General features: G+C 64.2%; 1 protein-coding gene across 3 annotated transcripts; it reads right to left on the reverse strand.

Annotated features, from left to right (window-relative positions):
- Positions 1-14,679: 14,679 nt before the first annotated feature.
- ASMT (acetylserotonin O-methyltransferase) lies at positions 14,680-19,194 on the reverse strand. Of its 3 annotated transcripts, none has more exons than XM_054695875.1 (8): positions 19,126-19,194; positions 18,133-18,307; positions 17,659-17,788; positions 17,317-17,385; positions 16,963-17,081; positions 16,211-16,351; positions 15,376-15,498; positions 14,680-14,891 (listed from the first exon to the last, which is right to left on the reverse strand). In XM_054695875.1, the coding sequence occupies exons 1-8, from the start codon at positions 19,192-19,194 to the stop codon at positions 14,680-14,682; spliced, it is 1,038 nt and encodes a 345-aa protein (XP_054551850.1). The 3 variants fall into 3 exon arrangements, with proteins under 3 accessions (XP_054551850.1, XP_037369037.1, XP_037369038.1); XM_037513140.1 differs by having other exon boundaries at positions 16,211-16,391; positions 16,931-17,081; XM_037513141.1 differs by lacking the exon at positions 16,211-16,351.
- Positions 19,195-20,829: the final 1,635 nt, after the last annotated feature.

Consider the following 20,829-nt stretch of genomic DNA (forward strand, 5'->3'; position numbering starts at 1 on the left):
CCCTCCACAGTCCTCGGGGTTCTCCCCACATGGACTCCCCCCCACTGGATGCCTCTGGTCTGTGACCAGCTCTGTGGGGTTGGTTTTAAAGTTAATCTTTGTCTGACCCTTTGTTTTGTCTCTCTGTGTCCCACATAGAACTGATACCACCCAAAACGACGGAAAACCAGACTTCAAACAAAAATTACGGGTCCAACCACTAGGGAAAGCTGTGTGGAGGCTCCTCAGTCTACGAAAAATGGGGTTTGCATATGACCTGGCTATTCGACAACTAGGTCTACCCAAAGGTCACAAAAACATTGATGCAGAAGGACCTCTGCACCCCTATATTTCTTGCAACACTATTTACAATAAAATTTGGAAACAACCCAAATGCCCCAAAATAAATGAGTGGATCAAGGAGATGTGGGAGGGATACGCAGCGGAATATTACTCGGCCATCAAAAAGGGTAAACTCATGCCATTCGCAGCAACGTGGATGGAGCTGGAAGGGACCATGCTCAGCGAGATAAGTCAGAAAGAAAAAGAAAAATATCAGATGGTTTCACTAATAGGAGGAAAGTAGGGGGACAAAATAAGGGATCAGGAAAAAAACTATTAAAAAAATATAATAAAGTAAAAATCACAATCAACAGGCAACCAGAGACCAGAGATATTCTGTAGAGGGGGAGGCGGGACAGGGCTGGGAAGAGCCCAACGGACTGTGGTGATGGTGCACGGGTGGATGGCGCTGGGAACTTCACGGGGAGATCATACATGGCACAAGAATGACAGATGATGTAATAATAAATGAAAAAATACGGTATTAGTGTTCACGGCAGCACCATTCACCGAGGCCCCACGTGGAAGAACCCAGACGTTGTTTTGCGTGCCCACGTGGGTGAGCAAAACGTGCTGCAGCCACACGGTGGAATATTACTCGGCCAGGAAAAGGAGGCCCGTTCTGAGAGTCGGTGCCACATGGGTAAACCTGGAAAAAACATGATGTCCAGGCAGAGACGCAGGCTCAGGAGGACGCCCGGTGTCCTCTTCATTCACCGAGGCCCCACGTGGAAGAACCCAGACGTTGTCTTGCGTGCCCACGTGGGTGAGCAAAACGTGTTGCAGCCACACGGTGGAATATTACTCAGCCAGGAAAAGGAGGCCTGGTCTGAGAGTCGGTGCCACACGGGTAAACCTGGAAAAAACATGATGTCCAGGCAGAGACGCAGGCTCAAGAGGACGCCCGGTGTCCTCTTCATTCACCGAGGCCCCACGTGGAAGAACCCAGACGTTGTCTTGCGTGCCCACGTGGGTGAGCAAAACGTGTTGCAGCCACACGGTGGAATATTACTCAGCCAGGAAAAGGAGGCCCGTTCTGAGAGTCGGTGCCACACGGGTAAACCTGGAAAAAACACGATGTCCAGGCAGAGACGCAGGCTCAAGAGGACGCCCGGTGTGGGATTCATTCACGTGAGGTGTCCAGACACGCACACGGGAGGCACAATCATGACGAAGCGTCTACACTCGGCCCTTAATTCTGTGCTGAACTTGGCAGGAACGAGCTAAACTTTGTCTTTTTTCCAAGCGCATCCCCAGGCGGATGAAGATGTCAGCAATTTCGAGGGGGATTAGCCTGGCGCTGGCTGTTCTTATGTAAATGAGGAGGCTGGCCGCGCTGCTTAGAGTCGCAGAAGGAGAACAGGCTCTTCCTCGCTGAGAAAAAACAGGTGTTTTCAGAGTTTTTTCCTTTTCTGGGATTTTCAGAATCCCCCCTGCTTTTGTGCTCTCGCCGTCAGCAAGCGAACGTCTCCGGAAAACAGCGACTGTCGGTAAAACACGCCGGGCAGACCCGGGATGACGCACGTCGCGCCTCACTGGAGCCGCGTGGTGGCCGAAGAGGTGTCGCTGTCCACCGTCCTCTTCGGGGTGAGAAGCTGAGCTTCGCCGGCGTCCACGTCTTCGCCCCAAGTCCAAGCTCTCGGTCAACGCTCAGGTTGGGGCAGAGATGGACCGGGGTGCCCTGACGCTCTTGTCCTGTTTCTGCTTCTCTTGCAAGACCAGCAGGGGAGTCTCTCACCCCCTGCACCCCAGTTCTTCTGTGCAATAAATAAATCTTTAAAAAAAAACAAAAAGGGGGCCAGTTTGGTGGCAGTTCTGGACCCACAGTGCAGTCCAGCAGGATTCAGGCCCCAGCACCCCCAGCAGACTATGAACGTCCAGTTTCTTATTCTTCCTCCCCCCGACCCCGCCCTGAAGTGACCCAAACTGCCCCCTCAGGGAGGCAAAGTCCAAGTCCTCTTGCAGGTCAAGGTGCAAAAAAGCTCTTTCCTCAGATCCCGCTGTCCTCCCACTGACCAGCCCCTACGCACGCCGGGCACCTGTGCACCTGTTAACACCCTCCTGGGCTTCCCCGTCCTGCAGGGGCTGCACACGCGGATGCCGGGTCCCGGCTGGAGCAGGAGTCAGGAACCCGCCCTCTCCAGTCCCCTCGGACAGTCGTGTCTGTCCGTGACGCGTCCTGGGCGGGCGGACGTCCCAGCTTCCCGGGGGGCAGGGTTATCTCTGCTGGCCCAGGCTCTGCGGTGGACACACAGCCCCGCGTGAACTAAGTATCTGGTGTCAGCTCCCCAAGTGCTGCAAGCTGAGGGCCGCAGCGCTGGACGGCGCCCGGGCGAGGTCTTCTGGGGACTCACGTGAGGGTGTCGCCGCTTCTGGTGGCTCTAGTGCGTCCCCCCAACCTGCTCCAGCACCCCCGGCCACCATCTGCCTGGCTGCGTCCATCGCCCCCCAGGACAAGCGCAGTCCGAGCCGCCCGCGCGAGTCTATTTACGCCCAAGGTCGCATGGAGAGGTGCCGACGTCCACATGTCTTCACGGGTGACACCCCACGCCCTCCCAACGCGCGTCCCCGGCACGTGGCTGCTCCAGGGCCACCTCCTGGCCACCGGGAAGCGCCAGCTGGGACAATGTCACCTTGAGTCTGCTCTCCAGATGTGGGGAGCCGTGGGGGACGCCTCCCTCCTCACGTGCGGCTCCAGAACGGGAAGTCGTCCCGTCGCCGCCAGACAGATTGACAACGGCGGACGCAGACAGAGGAGTTATTAATAATTCGTGCGCCCCTGCAGGCGCCGGAGCCGCTCGGGAGGGGCGGGCGGAGCAGCTGGCTCAGTTGCCACCTCGGGTACCTGCAGCCGGAGACACGTGTCGGCACAGGGCAGGGAGGGCAGGGGTGGAGATCGAGGCACCCCCCCATCTCGGCACAGCACCGGGGACATGGTCTTGGAGAGGCCCGTGGCTCAGCAGCCCAGCCCCGCGGGCTGCTCTGGGCACTCTCCAGCCATCCAGGAGCCTGCAGATATGTGGGGAGCTCCTGAGTGGACGCTGAACCCCGACATTGCTGTTGCTCTCCGTCTGCACGGTGCAGCCGACAAGGACGACGGGCATGAGTCTGGCTGCCCCCCAAGCAGAGCCCAAGACTGGAGAACGTGGTCCCTACACCCAGCCCAGGGGTGCCGCCCTCTGGCCCAGCTCCGCGGGGCTCTGCTGGGCCTGCCGTGGGCTGGGGCGCGGGCACCCAGGGTCACCACGGGCCAGCGCGTCCACCAGGCAGCTCCGCCCCGGCAGAAGGTGGCCCTGGAGGCGGCTGTGGCCGGAAGCAGACGGCGCCCAGGCTGGACCCAGCGGCTCCGCTCGCTCCCAGATGCCCTCGGGGGCGGCCGGAGGAACCGGATTTGTGGGCGCACCGAAGGAGGAAGGGCAGAGGGTCACCCTCTGGGCAGTGTCTCCCCTCAAGGTGTGCCGGCTGCACCCCGTCTCTCCCACATACGCCAACCATTGCATGGACGCCCCAACCCCCCCATCAGGAGCTGGTGACTATTCTTGTGTGGGATGACTTGATGCTGCTCCGAGGGGCCCCCCCAAATGCTGCAGGGCCGGTCGCTGCGGGACGCGGCTGGGGGGCTAAATTTATACCTGTCACCGCGATCGCCGTGTGGCTTTTGCCTGGAGCCGCAATTCCAAGATTCCGCACGAAACCGAGGCGCCCATCTGCCGCCAGCGTGAAACTTGGCTGAACCCGACTTCTTCCTTGGCAGGGTAGAGCGAACCGGGGTCCCCCCCCCGGACACGGGGAGGCAGGCTGTCTGCTGAAATGAGGGTGTGACCGTGGAGCTGAGCTGGGGCTCCGAGGCCTTCGGGGGGGGCGGAGGAAGGCGGAGGGAGCTTCTCCCCGCACGGGCGGGGGGCGCGAGGCAGCCGCTCCCCCTGACGAATGCGCTGCACCTCCAAATCTGACATTTCCAGGGGGACAGCAGCATCAGCTGTGCCGTCTGCGCCCGGCGGAGCCGCCTGAAGGGCCCGGCTGCCTCCGGGAGGCGCCAGCAGCACGGCCGGGCTGAAGACACCCCTGGGTGCGGGTTTAGGGGCCCCCACTGAGCCGAATCCGGTTCTCCGTAAAGCTCAGGGCCCCTCCTCTCACTGCCCCCCGGGGACACCCCCGTGGCCGCCCCCCAAAGACCCAAGTGGAAATGCCAGGGCCGGGTCCCACGTGCCGGGCGCCGCCGCCACGGAAGCACGCGCCACGCCCGCCCGCGCTGGGTCGGCTCCGGGGACAGACGGGGCGCCCGTTGTGGAGAAGACGCTATAAAATTAAATGAGGTGGTGCACCTCGGGGTGTCCCTTCCCACACAGCGAGAGCCTGGTCCTTGCCGGCACCCCGCTATTATCTCCCTTTTATTACCCAGGTCAGAGTCTCCGCCTCTTGCCCCAGCTCCTGGGAACTGTCTCCGGTCGCAAAGGCAGTTGCTGGGGAAACTGAGGCACAGACACCCCGGGGGCGGCCCTGCCTGTCCCCGCTCTGTCGTGGGGCCCCCCTGGAACATCGGGGCCTGAATCCTGTTGGACGCTGGGCTGTGTGGCCCCGATAGACCTCACGGCGGTCACTGTTGCAACATGCACAGGAAACGCACCTTGCAGGATGACCTCGCCCGGTCATTCGCTGGGCCCCGGGCCTTCTGCGTCCAGAGCAGCCGGGCAGGCGGCTGGGGAGCAGGAGCAGAACCGCGCTGATGCCTCGGTCCGCGGAGATGTGTCTGCGGGACGAGCGGTCGGGCTGTCGGGGGCAGGGGGCGTCCCCCTGCTGAGCCTTCTCCAAGGAGACACTCTCGTGCGTTCGTGTCCAGGAACCGCGCAGAGTGGCTGAGTGTGTGGACACCGTCCACTGTCCACTGTCTCCATGGTCTCAGGCTGCATGAGGAAAGAGACGAGCATCTCACCGTGGAGCAGAAGAGGCCACGTGGAGCCCCGTGCATGTGGCGTCCACGTCACTGAAGGCTCCAGAGTGGACAGCACGGCCGGGGCGTCCACTTGAGCCAGGGGCTGGGAAGGGTCGGGCATCCTGGAGAGCAGAGGGGCTCCCGGGACAGGCGGAGAGGACGTCACGGCACCAACCCTGCCCGTGACCGCTGCCCTGCCTGCCGGGGGTGTCTGGACGGGACCCTGCCCGTGGGTCCGCTGCGTCCTTTCCGTGACGGCGAGGACACCCCACGGCGCAGGCCACGGGGACACGTGCTGGGGAAGCCTGTCCGGGCGCGCGGGGTCGGGCTCTTCCCACAGCTGGGCTGAGTCACCCACGGGCGAGCGTGTTTATCAGCAGAAACCAAGCGCGTCTGCGTGACGAACTGCCCCCCAGTCCCGGTCACCCCCACACAAGCGCCTCGTGGCACCCGCCCATCACAGGAGCGTCCTCTCCACGTCCCCCTGAGAGCACGTCCTGGAGGGTGGGTCGGCCACACCCCAATCTCAGGGCCGAGGGAGGATGGAACAGGGGTCCGAGGGGGGATCAGGTGCAGAGGCTCAGGTCCAGCTCTCTGAGTTCCCAGCAGGCGGCCACACTGCCTGGCGTGGCCGCGTCCAGCCCACAGTCTTCCTCACCCAGACCCGTCCTCTCGGCAGTGATGGAGGAGGCGTGACACCCCGGGACCCCAGGGGTGACGCCCCAGCACCGCCGTGCATTCTGCCAGCGGACAGCGAAGGACTCCGGCCTCCGGGTCGGACCCGAGTCATTCAGAAACGTCCCCGGAACAGGATGGCCGTTGGCCCGCGTGTCCAGGGCGACAATGCGTCTGGAAGGAGCCGTGAAAACTCAGCTGCTGACTTGTGTGGGGTTTGGGGGTGAAAACACGGCCCCGTGCAGATGCCATAATAATAAACGGGTCCCGGGAAGTCCCCGCTCGGTCGTGCCATGAAGAACAAGGCGGCTCCGCACCAAGCAGCTGTCGGAGGCGCCAGACACACACGCCCGCCTCGAGGGCCCCAGGGAGACCCCAGAGCCCCACGCCTCAACGCGCGTGTGCTAAAAATGTCACGGTGCCTGTGGATCTTCACTGAAAGGGGCGTCGTGAAGTGCGTGTTGGCACGACGTTTGCTCAGTGCCGGGACACGGGTCTCCCGCCAAGCAGCGCGGGGCGTCTTCCCGGAAACAGAAATCTACAGGGAGCCGGTCAGTTTCCAGGGGCCCCCCCAAAGTATCCAAAAGAGCGTAGGTTCAAGGATTTAAGGAGCTGTGTTTCTGGGTGCACCTGGGGTCCCCAGGAAGTGGAAGAGGCAGGGAGGAGCCTCCTTGGAGTGTGGGGCACAGCCCTGGGACCTGTGGGGTGGACATCTGGGCTCATGAGAGAACTCACCAGACACAAAACGGGGAGGGGAACAGGCAGGCGGATGAAAACAGGATGGAACAGAGCAGGGGCGCACCCTCCGGCTCTACCCACGTTGTCACAGATGCCAAGGGCTCGCCTTTTTCACAGCTGCATAGTATTCCCCGGTGTATCTACGCCACAAGTGGCTGATCCACTCTCCTCGGCTGTTCAATAACTTGGCGGCTGTTAGTGCTGCGGTGAGAAGGGGGTGCACAGCGGACAGCTGGACCCCACCTGCCCCCGGACCTCCCCTCCTGGGTCTCCCCCCCAGAGGGCAAGAGTGATTTGCAGCTGGCACCTGCAACATCTACAACACACCTTCTCCCCACGTGCCGCTTGCAAGCTCAGTCTGCGGCCGCCTGCCCGCCGCCACCCGCCCGCCGCCCACATTTCCCCAGGAGACAGATGAGGACACTGAGCATTTCATCCTCTTCTCGCACCGGGGTGACCCTCTCCTCGTGCGGCCACCAGCCTCCTTCTGTTACCTCATTAGCTGTGGCCCCAAGGGTGTCATCGGTCGTGGAGTTTTCCCGTGCCCAGACTGCGCGTCACACGCACCCCGTAAGGAGGGTGTTAGCACCCCATTTGTACACACGAGAAGACAAGTCACTGCCAAGCAGGGCCCGGCTGGGGTGAGCCTTGGGCAGCGCCCGCAAAGAGGTGCCCAGACGGAAAAAATACCAGCAACGAGACAATGTGTGTGTGTTTCGTTCTAAACACTCGAAAGCCCCTGGAAATCTCCTAAAATACCGTTTAGACTGGTGGCTGCCCCGCCAGGGTGTGCCTTCTCCCCCACAGGCAGAGTCGCCCCCTTTTGAAGGTGAGAAAATGTGTTGCCAGTTGGTGAGAGCGCTTGGCACCTCCCCAGGGTCTACCCTCCCCATCAAGTTACAGCCCCAGATTGTCCAAAGCGCAGGAAGCCGCGAAGGCGGAGAAATGAGCCAGTCGGTGCCGCCGCCCACCGCCGGGAGGGAGCAGGCCGGGGGGCCCAGATGGCCGCTCCGGGGAAGGGCTGTGCGCCCAGCGCGGGCACCAAGACGCGCCGGCACCGGGGCTGTCCCAGCGGCCTTGCGCTTGGCTCCACCCTCCGCAGAGGGTCCGGGCACGGGAGAGGCATCGCGGGTGCGCACAAGGCTCCGTGCGGGGCGCTGGGGAAACCTACTCAGCGCGCGCCCCACCAACGCGCTCTGCGCCCCTTCGCGCTCCGGTCCCGGCGAGCTGAATGGCCCCTCCAGCGCCAGCGCGCGCTGCCCCGGACCCCCGCGCGGGGTCCCTGATCACCCCGACTGTAGACCTGCCCGCAAGCCCCGAGCTTTTGCGCCCCCAGGCCCGCCCGCGTCCCTCCCTCCGCATTAATATTCAGCGCTCTGGGGTGGCCTCGGCCCACAGAGCCACAGCACAAAGGCGCGGGCTTCGGACCCGCTGGGGGCGGAGCTGCCCGGCCTGTTCCCTCCTCACCACCCCCAGATCCGAGCGCCTGCAGCTGGCGCTCCCTCGCCGCCCAGCGCCCAGCCCTGTTATTAGTTCCTCCAAATGATCTCCCTGGGTCGCAAATAGGTTTCCAAATGCCAGCCCCCAGGCTAGTCACTCAGCTTGGATTCACGCGATGGGCTATTTACGCACACAAGACTCCCCAAACCCATCTGCCAGACCCCCGAGGGGGATTAGTCACGGCGCTGCAGAGAAGCAGAACTCGAGGAAGCCGAGCGAGGCGCTGGGGGGAGATTGGAAGGAATCCTGTGGGGAAAGGGAGGACCAGCCAGTTTTGTGATTTTCAGGGCAGGCTGGAGCCCCAGGAACGCTTGGTCTATGTGGCACTTGCCCTCTGGCCACAGCCTGTGGGCAAAGCCCCCCTTCCTGGGAAGGGGTCAGGGGTCGTCCGCTTACACCTTCGCCTGATTAGATGAGACCCACCGCGCTCCAGCAGGCAATTGTTTTGCTCCATGTCTGCGGCCGGGAAAGGTGGGGTTACTCCAAGGACGTTAAATTCCTGGCTTCATCTCATATAAAAATACTTTCATACCCAAGATGCTTAGAACAGGTCCCCCAAGATGTTCAGAACAGGCCCCTCAAGATGCTAAAACACATCCCCCAACATGTTCAGAACAGGCCCCCAAACTTGTTCAGAACAGGCCCCCAAGATACTCAGAACAGGTCCCCAAGATGCTCATGCAGCCCCCAAAATGCTCAGAACAGACCCCCCAACGTGCTCAGAACAGGCCCCCAAGATGTTCAGAACAGGCCCCCCAAAATGCTCAGAACAGACCCCCCAACGTGCTCAGAACAGGCCCCCAACATGTTCAGAACAGGCCCCCCAAAATGCTCAGAACAGACCCCCCAAGATGTGTGTTTGGCAGGTAGACTGTTCTGAGCTCAAGTCAGGGACCCCACTCTTCTTCTGCCCACAGTGGGGTCTCACCCCTTCCCCCCACAGGGCACTGGCCTCTTGTCCCTGAGTCTCCCTGGGTGAACCCCGGTTTAGCCCTGCAGAGACAAGCGTCTGCTCCTTTCTCCTACTGGGTGACGCCAGTGTGACTCGCACGGGTAGGACACCCTCCCGGCCCCTCAGCGCCACCCTCCTGGACTCAGAGCTCCCAGGACCCGAGGTGGGGCCACATGAAGGTCACTGCCCCCATGTCCCACCGATGCCACGAGACAAGAGGGGGTGGAAGGAGACAGGACGAGTCCGCCCAGGGGTCTCCAAGCCCCACTATGCCCTGGAAGAACCCCGACACCCCACGTAAGGGAAACCAGGGCATCCTGTTTACGGGCGAGCTTGGCCTCCAAGCCACGTCTAATTATGGGGAGCGGACAGAGGAGGCTGCATCCCGGATACGGTGTTGGGGACCGGAGCCCGGGAGGAAGTCCTCGGGGAGTTTCCGCATGAGGGGACGCCGCAGCTGGGTATAAAAGCCGCCGGGAGGGAGCCCCAGACATCACCTCCTCCTCCTCCACATCCACTCCTCCACTGTCCACTCCTGCACCGTCCACTCCTGCACCATGAGCTGCTCCTCCGGCTGCCAGCCCTCCTGCCCGCCCGCCAGCTGCAAGCCCGTCGTGTGCCTGATGTCCTGCAGCCAGCCCTCCTGTCCGCCCTGCGGGGGCTCCCAGCCCATGATGCTCTGCAAGCCCGCGCCCAGCTGCAAGCCCGTCGTGTGCCTGATGTCCTGCAGCCAGCCCTCCTGTCCGCCCTGTGGGGGCTCCCAGCCCATGATGATCTGCCAGCCTTCCGGGTGCCCCCAGCCCATGATGATCTGCCAGCCTTCTGGGGGCTGCCCACCCCCCTGCCCACCCCCCTGCCCACCATCAGGGGGACAGATGATGATGATCTGCCAGCCTGCCGGGGGCTGCCCACCACCCTGCCCACCACCCTGCCCACCCCCCTGTCCACCATCAGGAGGACAGACCATGATGATCTGCCAGCCTGCCGGGGGCTGCCCACCACCCTGCCCACCACCCTGCCCACCATGCGGGGGACAGACCATGATGATCTGCCAGCCTGCTGGGGGCTGCCCGCCACCCTGCCCACCACCCTGCCCACCATCAGGGGGACAGATGATGATGATCTGCCAGCCTGCCGGGGGCTGCCCGCCACCCTGCCCACCACCCTGCCCGCCATCGGGGGGACAGCCCATGATGATCTGCCAGCCTGCCGGGGGCTGCCCACCACCCTGCCCGCCCTGCAGTAGCCCTTCCTGCTGCTGAGCCAGCATCTCCAGCCCGGTGGCTCCCTGTGGGGACGGATCAGCTCCGGCACCCCAGGCTCTGCCCATGGTCGTGACACGACCACCCCTCGGCCCCCCTGAAGTCTAGGAGAGATGGTGTGGGGGGATCTGGACCCCACATGCCCCTGCGACCCCCTCTGGGGGGCCCTGGTGGCAGGGTGCTTCTCTGTCCCCAGCGGGATCCCCGCTGTGAGCAAATAAAGTGAAGTTGCCAGCCCAGCTGCCCTGACTCTGTCGTCCTGCGCCGTGAGGGCCCCCAAGAGGGAGCCAAGGGTCAGTGGGGCAGTGGGCGGGGGTCCTGGCCACTGGGGAGGGTGCTGGGCAGGGGAGCAGCCTCTGTTCTCTGCTGGACGCCTACCTGGGGGCCACACCTGAGTCCTTCTGCCTCTGGAGTGACCTCTGTGTCTGGGGTTCACTCCGCAAATGAAAACAGAGCTCGCGGGTGGGGGCGCTCAGCCTTCAGGAAAGGGCCCCCCTCAGAATTCCTCGAAGGGTTTTTCTGCTTCACTGCAAAGGCCACAGCCCCTCTGTGCATCCATCATGCATCATCCATCCATCATCCATCCATCATCCATCCATCATCCATCCATCATCCATTATCATCCATCCATCATCCATCCACCATCGATCCATCATCCATCATCTTCCATCCATCATCCATCATCATCCATCCATCATCATCCATCATCCATCATCATCCATCCATCATCCATCATCATCCATCCATCATCCATCATCATCCATCATCCATCATCATCCATCCATCATCCATCATCATCCATCCATCATCCATCATCCATCCATCATCCATCATCATCCATCATCATGCATCCATCATCCATCATCCATCATCATCCATCCATCATCCATCATCATCCATCCATCATCCATCATCCATCATCCATCCATCATCCATCATCATCCATCATCATCCATCCATCATCCATCATCATCCATCATCCATCATCATCCATCCATCATCCATCATCATCCATCCATCATCCATCATCCATCCATCATCCATCATCATCCATCATCATGCATCCATCATCCATCATCCATCATCATCCATCCATCATCCATCCATCATCATCCATCCATCATCCATCCATCCTCCATCCATCATCGATCCATCATCCATCCATCATGCACCCACCATCCATCCATACATCCATCCACCATCCACCCATCCATCCATCTACCTGATGATCCATCATCCTATGACTTCAACTCCATGTTGTCATTGGCTCAAACTCAACAGCAGGGGTGGCCTTGGGGTTTCCTGACGCCCCATGCAAATCCAGACCCCCTTCCCAGCTGCTAATGAAGGCTCAACCTGCAGAGCCCCGGTCCTGCCCTTGCCAGGTGGGGGGGGGTGTGTCTCCGACCTGCACGAGCCCCCGGTCCTCCCTGCTCCCCAGCGAGGCCTCTGCCCCCAAGACCTGCCTCCAGTCTCGCCGCCCGCGCCCCCTTCTTGATGCGCTATTCCGCATCTTTCCTCCAACTCCTAAACTGTGGAACCCGCGTATTTCGGGTCTCATGAGTTTTTCTGTTTCGCCCATTCCATCGCCGCTGCAATATTTTACCCCAGAATAAGCCAAGTTGTTTCCGCGCCCGCGTGCTGAAGCAGCGCGTCCCGGCAGGGACATCCACCACCTCGGGGACAGGTTGGAGAGTTTATTAACGAAGCCGAGTGAATCCCGAGCCCCTGATTGCAGGCACAGGGGCTCGCAGGAGGCCCCCCACGTTCTGTTCTGCGGCTCCCTGGTGTGACGGACTGAGAGGAGCCCGTCGTGGTTGGGGCCCGGCCCCCCAGGACACGGGTGGGGCCTCTGGGAAGCCCTCGCGCCCGCCCCTTGGGTGTGAACGGCGGGCCGGGATTTTAAATAAGAAGCCGGTCTCCAAGCTGGCGAGCACCCCGGGCGGAAGCTCAGCTCACACCCCATTCCCCACACGAACGGGACGCCTGTGCCTCGGTTTCCCCTCCTGGAAGGTGCAGAGACGGCTGCCCGCCCCGGCGAGCCTGACCACCGCATCCCTGTGGCCCGATGGAGAGTTCCCGGCCAGATGCCGGCGGTTATTATTATTCTTGTTGTTTTCATTGTCACAGTCGGTGCGAGACTCCCCCAGGGGAGGCGGCCCCCGGGGTTTCTCCGCCGGCTTCTGCGTGCACCTTGTGTGTGTTCCCAGATGGCCGCAGAGTCAGCACGGAGGGGACAGGAGACCCTGGGGGCTTTCTCAGGAGGTGCAGGGCCGAGCGCAGGCGTGGGCGTGGGCGGCCTCGGCCAAGAGGCCATGCCCTGGGTCCTGAGCGTCTGTGGATGCCAGCGCCCCCACCCTCTTAGCCCCCAGTGTCTCCCCGATGCCAGAGGCCGCTGGGTCTCCTCCCCTGGGTGCCGCCAGGCCATCCTGCGGACACTGCGCAGCACAGAATCACCCAGGCCTAAGTGGACGCCCCCCAGGCGGGCACCCTGGTCACACAGCAGCCAGGGGGCGGGATTGTCCCCATCGCCAGCGAGGGGAGCAGCAGGGAGGGCTCCCCGAGGTGGGAGGCAGCTGTGGTTCCACCAGGTTGAACCAGGGAGCGCCCCAAGCCCCCTCACCATGACCCACAGAGCCCCCCATATCCCCCACTTTGCATAAGCACAAACAGGGGCCCCCCCATGCACCCCTTTCCGAACCAGGGACGCCTCCTGTGCGTTTCCACGGCAAAGCCTCAGCTTGTCTGGAGGCACCCTGGGGAGCCTCGCCGTGAAGGCAGGGAAGCTGGCCTGGCGAGCATCAAGCGGAGCCGCAGGCTGGGTGGAGACGGAGGCCCCCCGGGGCGCCCTGGGCTGCAAATTCTGAGCTCGCGGGAGCTCGCCCAGGGGCCGGACGTGCGGGGGCTGCAGGCGGCTCTGTTTAAACAGCCGAGTCCTTTCCCCGCGGGCGGGATTTGCCGGCTGCCGAGCGCGGGTTGAAGACACGCGGGGCAAGAGCGACCTCTTCTGTCCAGGGGCCGAGCGCGCACGGCTGCTCCAGGCGGGGAGGCCCCGGCTGGGCAGAACCAGCCCCCAGGCCCCCGGCTGCCTGGTCCCCTGACCCCCGGCCTCTGCCCCCGCCCAGGTGCCGGCTCAGCTCACCCGCAGTGTCCTCGCTGACTCTGCAGAAGGTTCCCCAGGTCCAGCACAGCGAGCCCAGATGACCAGGGCCAAGAGGCCCTGTCTGCATGGCGACACCCCACCCTGTGTGTAGACCCCCGTGGAAGGCAGTGTGGACATTCTCCTAAAAAACCACGGGATGCAGCTGTGCCACTTGTGAGCAGGTACCAGGAGGACAAAATCACTGATGTGGAGAGACAGCAGCTCACACCCCACCCCACCGGGCCACAAGGAGACACGAGTGGGCCAGGGAGATGTGGTCTGGACGTGCGGTGGAGTACTACGCAGCCCCGAAAAGGATGACGTCTCATTGACAGAGCTGGAACTAGAGGGGGTGCTCAGTGACGTGAGTCTGCTGGGCAAAGGCAAATCTGCACAAAGCAGAGGCCGCAGAAGCGGACAGTGGAACGTGGTGACCGGTGGCTGTGGGCGGGGCAGGGTGGACACGCTGGTCAGAGGCACCGACACCCAGCGGTCAGCTGAGTGCGGCCCTCGTGAGCCGCAGGCCAGTGAAGACTAGTGAGGGGTGTGCTTGCGGCCAGGCGCTAAGCGAGGGGGGTCTGTTGCTCTCCGCGCGAAGACGTACGAGCCGATTCGGGGAGTCAGCTCGGTGGGGTGCATCCGGGACATGGACGCCTCTCCTTGTTCCCCTTGAATACACACTCTGTGGGTCGAGAATTCCCCCTCCGCGGAGCACGGAGGGTGCACAGAACGGCAAAGGACAGAAGACAGAAGAGAATAGACGGGTGTGGGGTGGGACATGGCAGCACGGACCCCAGCGGCACGGCCTTGGATAAACACAACCAAGGGGGTGTGGACAGACGGACCGGAACGCGGCACAACAGCTACACGACAATATGGCGGCAGGGGGTGGGGTGGGATGGGATGGAATAGCCTGGAATAGAGGGTCTCCCCGGCGGCGCAGCAGGTGGGGGTCCCCACTCTGCCTCTGGGGAATCCTCTCACCCCCACACCTCTGGCCTGCACCCCAGCTCTTGAATAAATCAATAAATCTTCCCCCCAAATGATAGGAATAGAGCAGAATGGGGTGGGGTGGGGTCGGGCGGGTGGGACGGGATAGAACAGAATCGCCCCAGACCACCCTCGGGCGCGGAATCCAGACCCCCGACAGACGCCGTCACTTCCTCGCCAAGATGGCGTCATAAAGGCCCCGGGTGCCCCCGTCCTGGATGTCCCGGAAGCCCGCGGCGGCCAGCAGCGCGTGGTACTGGGCGGGCGTCCGCTCGCGCCCCTCGGTCTGCACCAGCATGTTCAGGGAGTAGAGCTGCGTGGGGAGGGGGCCCCGCCCGTCGCTGTCCAGCAGGCTCTCGACGACCAGGACTCCGCCTCCTGCAACGGGGAGGGGCGTGAGGGGCTGCCCTGGCGCCCCTCCTGGTCACCATGCGAGACCCGGGGTTTCTCCCTAACGGTCCACCCTGAACCCCTCATGGCATTGTCCCCCGACACCGGCTGGACAGACCTAAGCGCAACGATCCTTGGGCGCTTTCAGGCACAGCAAGGAGGTGCGGGATGACCGGGGTGCGGACCCAGCGCTGGACGAGGGGCCGGAGGGACTAAGCAAAGGTCCCCACCTCTCCCAGAGAGGACACGGCCCCCACTGCACACCCAGGCTTCGTCCGTGTCCCCGGGGGCCAGACCAAGGACGTGTTTCTCTGGGGTGTCGTGGACATGGAGGCCATCTCCGTTCTGATTCCGTTCCTGCATGATGCTGACCACCAGAGGACCCTGCGCTTGCTTGTGATGGGGATGCAGTGCCCAACCGCCACCCCTCCCGGGGCCACTGGGCTGCACTGCCCAGGCCCACGCCCCCCACCTGCACGGCAGGCCTGATGGACCCTGGCCAGCAGCTGTGAGCACGCCTGGTCCGTCCAGTCGTGCAGGACACGGGCCAGGATGTACAGGTCGGCTTCCGGAAGGGGGTCTTTAAAGAAGTCGCCTGGAACACAGGGCAGGCGCCCGGGTCAGCCGGGGAGGAGGTTCTGGGGTGAGCAGAGCGCCCAGGTCTTGCCAGACCTCGTCCCCCCACAAAAGGGTTTTTTTTTTCTCTTTTCTCTCATGTCCCGAAAACTCAGGGGCCCCAGGGCAGGGGCTTCGGGGGACCCAGGGCCGTCGGTCAAGGCGCCAAAGGAAACCAAGTGTGGCCTTCAGGGTGGAGGCTTCTCAGGATCTCGAGAAAGAGCCACCATCCCAAGCAGCAATTCCGCTCCTAGGTGTGGACCCAAAAGACGCGAAAATGCGAATTCAAAGGGTCCCGTGCACGGCTGTGCTCCCCGCAGCGCTATTTACACGACGGTCATGCCGTGGAGACAACCTACGTGGCCCAGGACAGGGAGTGGAGCAGCAAGATGTGTGTCATAGGCCGAATGGAATACTACGCAGCTATGAAAAAGGTTAGGTCCCGCCATTCGTGACAACGTGGAGGCAACCGGTTGGGATGATGCTGAGTGGAATAAGCCAGGAGGAGAAAGACAATACCTGACGACAGATTGAGGTGGTCAGAGGGGGACAGTGGGGAGAGGCCGTAGGGACCGTGAGGGTGGTGGGTGGACCTGCCCCCTCGATTACAGACAGAAGCTGTGAACCAACCAGACGGGAGGGGCCGTCTGGTGTCCCTGATGTCCTCCCGGTGCCCACGGGCAGGAGCCCACCTGCCAGGAAGCCGATCGGTCCTCCCTCGGGGGGTGAGAAGTGCGTCTTGGCCGCCAGCACCACCTCAGGGAGGTCGAAGACGGTGACCTGGCACCCGGGGTACAGAGAAAGGCACTCCCTGGCCAGCGCCCCGGAGCAGCCTGGAACAGACAGAGCAGGCCGGCGGGGAGGGGCTTGACACTGACCCCGTGATGGGTGGGGGTCCAGGCTGGTCCCCGGGGCAAGACCTTGGCTCGAGCTGGCCTTGCTGCTGGGCAGAGCTGGACCCAGCGTGGCTGGCAAACCTTCCAGTCCGAGGCTGTGGTCTGGGGCTGGGTCCCCTGTCCACCTCTTGTGAGGACGGCCAGCAAGGAGGAGGAGGCCGCCCGGGGAGCTGACCCTTGAGATCCCAGGAGGGAACCGTCCCCCTCTTATCCACCCGGTACCAGGGGGTCATTCCGGGTCCAGCACCAGGGCCACAGGGGAGGGGAGAGGCTGGACACTTTGGGGGGCTGGGGGAGGACTGGTGGGTTAGGCAGTCTCGGGAACTCTGGGACCCAGGGGCCCCTCCTGGTCTGCACCTGGACCTCGGGTGATAGGGCAGGTGGGTGGACAGTGGTCCAGAGCAAGACAGCGGGCAGCGAAGCAGGGTGTGGGCTGCGGGGTGGGCTGCAGAGCCAGGGAGCAGCGCCCCCTCCAGGAGTGGCTGATCCTGGCCGCGGGGTCCCTCTGGAGTGAGCCCTGGAAGCTCGCGCCACCGGCAGATACTCACCGCCAAGGTCGCAGATGACCGGGAATGTGGACAGGTCGAAGGTAGCCATCAGCCGTCTCCCGTGGACGCGCCACACGTCCTGCAGCGCCCGCATGAAGCGCAGGCGCTCGCCCTCCGACCTGGCGGGGAGCCCTGGGGTCGATGGTGATGGTCCCGCCACCCTGCGCCCCACGCACAGCCCCACCGCCCTGCGCCCCGCCCACCCTGGCAGCCTGGGGCTGTGCGCCCAGGACCCCGCAGTCTACGCGCCCTAGGGGACACCTGGATGGCCCCCAGGGAACACCCGGATGGCCCCCAGGGGACGCGCACGTTGCGCTCAGCCCTCCCAGCGCGCACCCTCCCGCAGGGCGGCACCTGTACACGGCAGCGAAGAGGTCTCCGGAGGGCACCCCGAACGCCTGCCCGTACTGGTTCCTCCCTTGCCTGAAAGCGGGAGGAGGGCTGGACCATCGCTGCGCTCCGCTCTGAGCCTCGCGCGCTGGGGGACGGCGCGCCCCCTCCCCCCAAGCCGAGCCCAGGCTGCGCCTCCCGGAGCGCACAGTCCAGTGTCCCCAGCTCAGGCGCGTCGTCGGGCACGGGGTGGGCTTTAATGACCGCTGGCAGGTGCCAGACTCGGACCCAGCCTGGTGTGTGGGTGCTCGGGCGCCCTGGCACCAGCCCCCCACCAACCCCTCCATATCCCCGCCCCCGGCCCACCTCACGGCCTCCGCCAGGTGCGCCCAGCACAGGTAGGTGGTGCGACCCAGGTACCGCAGCATGTCCAGCTGGCTGGTGGGGCTGGCGCTGACCAGGTAGGCGGCCGACAGCGCCGTGTTGGCGTAGGCGGCTGAAACGCGCGCGGGGTAAGGAGGGGCAGCGCCAGCGGCGGGCCAGGGGGTGCGTCGGGGGCCTCGCCGCTGGGGGAGCGAGCGCACAGGGGGTCTGGAGCCAGAGGGCAGGAGAGCGCAGCATGCGCACTTGGGGAACTCACGGAGACGCTCAGAGGTGGGGGAGCGGGTGGAAGGGGCGCGCGGAGACGGACGCGCTGGGCAAGAGGACATGGTGGACAGAAGGGTGGACAGAAGGAGCCGGGAGGCGACTCCGCAGATGCTCGCCGGCCCGAGCGGAAAAGCGTGGGCAGGTGGACGGACCCGGGGGTGCTAAAGGGCCCCCCCAGACACCGCGCCTCACCCTGCCCCGCCTGTGTCTCCACCGCGAGCAGCCGCAGCGACGCGCAGGCGTCCAGCAGCAACTCCGTCCCGTGGCCGCTGGTGCCCAGACGAGCGGCCACTGCCGCCGCGCCCAGGGGCTCTGGGGCCTGCGCCAGGAGGTCAAACACCCCCAGGTCGCAGGCGGCGAACAGAACCTCGGGAAAGGCAGAGACAAAGCGCAGATTTCAGGGAGGGGCGCTGGGGAAATCAGGGGAGGCCAGCCCTGAGACCCCCGCAATTCCACTCCTGGGTGGACACCCCCAAGAATGGACAGCAGGGGCTGGAAGAGATGTTTCCACGAGGAAATTCACAGCCACGGGAGCCACAGTCCTCAGAATGCAAATATGCCCGTGTGGAGAAGCAGGGAAACAAAATCGCATCCGGTTGGAATATTATGCAGCCCCGAAAAAGGAAGGCAAAGGAAGGCGCAGCTGACCCCTGCTACAGGACACAGATGGACCTCGGGAACATGATGCTGGTGATGTGAGACACAGCCGGGGAGGACCCCGGAGCTGGCAGAGACAGGAAGTGGACGGTGGGGCTGGGGCCAGGGGTGGGCAGTGAGTGACCGGCTGTTTCTGTGGGGACACTGAATGCGTGTCGAGCCCGCGCTGGCACACGCTTGCCACAGTAAAATAAAACACACACACGAACGTCTCCGTTTGTGCTCGGAAAACCTCACCAGTGTGGTCACCGGGCCGCGCAACACACCCTCATCCAATTCGCAAACCATCTGGTCCCCCAAAGGAGACCCTGGCCCCACGGGCAGCGCCTGCCCGCGCCCCCCAACCTGGGGACCCTCTAATCAGCTGCCTGTTGCCACGAGTCCCTTTCCTTGTGTCACAGCATTGCTGTCCCCAGACGGCCTCGCCCCTCTGTCATGGCCAAGGAGACTCCGGACGCGTTCAGTGACCCCCCAGGTCCTGCCCGTTGGCCCCCAAAGGCCCGGGGGCCCTCCTTGACGGCTTCCTACCTGGGAGACCATGAAGCCGTTGGCGTATTCGCTCAGGAGGCCGAAAGCCTGGTCCTCCGGGGACCCCATGATCCGCCACACCCTGGGCTTGGAGACCTGGTGGCCGCGCTCAGGCGCGCGCCTATTATTACGCGGGGGCGGGGACGGGGGCGCGGGTTGGCAGCTGCCGCGAGCAGGTGCCAGAAGGTTCCAGAAGGAGCTCCCGGCGGATCATCTAGAGAATTCCATTAGGCTTATTAAGGGCGGCCCTCGGCTTAAGGCGTCCCCCGGGGCGCGCGCACACGGCCCTGCACGGGCAGCGGCGCCCCTGACCTGCGCCCACGCACGGCCACTCCGTGTGGGTGTGAGCAGGCTGGGGGACGTGGGGGCAGAGGGGGTACTTCGGGGTGGCCCATTTCTGCACACTTGGGGCGCGCGTCCACACCCGTGCGTCAGGACCCGCCTTGGTTGAGCGCACAGCCATCGCCAAGGTCACCCTGCCATGCAGGGGCGCACCCCACGTGAGCTGGGGTGGACACCCCCCTTCCGGTGCGCTCCTCGGGTGGATTTGAACCCGAACTCCCCGGGTGTTTGCGCTGAGACGACCTCGGTGCGGGGAGCACCGGCGGCGCCGTGGGGCGCGCTTCCCGGCGAAGAGCCACAGTTGGGGTTTGGACTGGGGTTGGGTGAGGAGTTAGGGGGGCGCCTTCCCTGCCCAGCGCCCCGCAGCCTCTCTGCCCAGGGACATCCCGCTCCTACCTCCCTCCGCCGCGCCACCGTTGGGGTCACCACCCCGGCCTGCCCCGTTGCTGGGGCTGAGCCAGCAGCCCGGGGAGCCGGGCGTCCAAAGGGCGGGTGGAGGGCCCTGCGCGCTCGGGGGGCGGGACGGCCCGCACGTGGACAGAACCCGCGGGCAGCGAGCCCGGCCCTCCGCGGGGCGCAGGATCACCTCGGGGATTAAGAGGGAGGCGGCCCCGGGGAGGCCAAGTCCGGCCGGCGCGGGCAGTTAAGGCGATGACGCGAGTCCGGGGCCTGGAGACGCGCGAAGGCGCGGTGGGTCACGGCCTCGGGGGAGCCGGAGCTGGGTCTGGGAGGGCAGGGCTGGGGGCGTGGGGCGGTCCCGCTGGGACGCTGGGGGGCCGCCCTGCCACGTGTGGGGGCCCCGAGGGGCGCGCCCCGCTCCGCGTCCCTGCAAGGGGTCCGGGAGGCCACCTGCACACGCGGCCCCGGGTGAGGTGGGGTGGGGTGGGGGTCCCGCCTGCTCCCGCCCGCCTCCCGGGCCCCGCCCCACCCCCCAAAAAACCGCAGCCGACACGCGGGGGCCTGGAAAAGAATTTTATTTCACCATAAAAATGCAAACCGGGGCGAACACATCGTTCCTAACGCAAACGGGCCGGCGGGTCCCTCGGCGCCCGCGGACAAGCGGATCGTACAACCCGGCGAGGCCGCAGCGGCTCCGGGAACGGCCCGAGTAGAAATAATTTAGCAAAACCGCGTCCTAAAAGAGCGCGCGCCCGGCCGGACAGGGGGCGGGCGCGCCTGGGGCGAGCGGAGCCCGTACAAAGAGAACGTTTCTGGGGGAGGCTCGGGCGCACCTGCCGCGCCCAGGCCGGGCGGCGCCCCGGGGCGCACGTTAAAGCTGCTTCCCAGTCTGCGGGGCCGGGCGCGGGGCCGGCGGAGGTGCTGGGCGCGGGGCCCGGGGTCCTGAGGCCCGCCGGGCGCGCG

Source organism: Talpa occidentalis, unplaced genomic scaffold (assembly GCF_014898055.3).
Source record: "Talpa occidentalis isolate TD23 unplaced genomic scaffold, MPIMG_talOcc4v2.1 talOcc4.15, whole genome shotgun sequence".
Taxonomy (NCBI): Eukaryota; Metazoa; Chordata; class Mammalia; order Eulipotyphla; family Talpidae; genus Talpa; species Talpa occidentalis.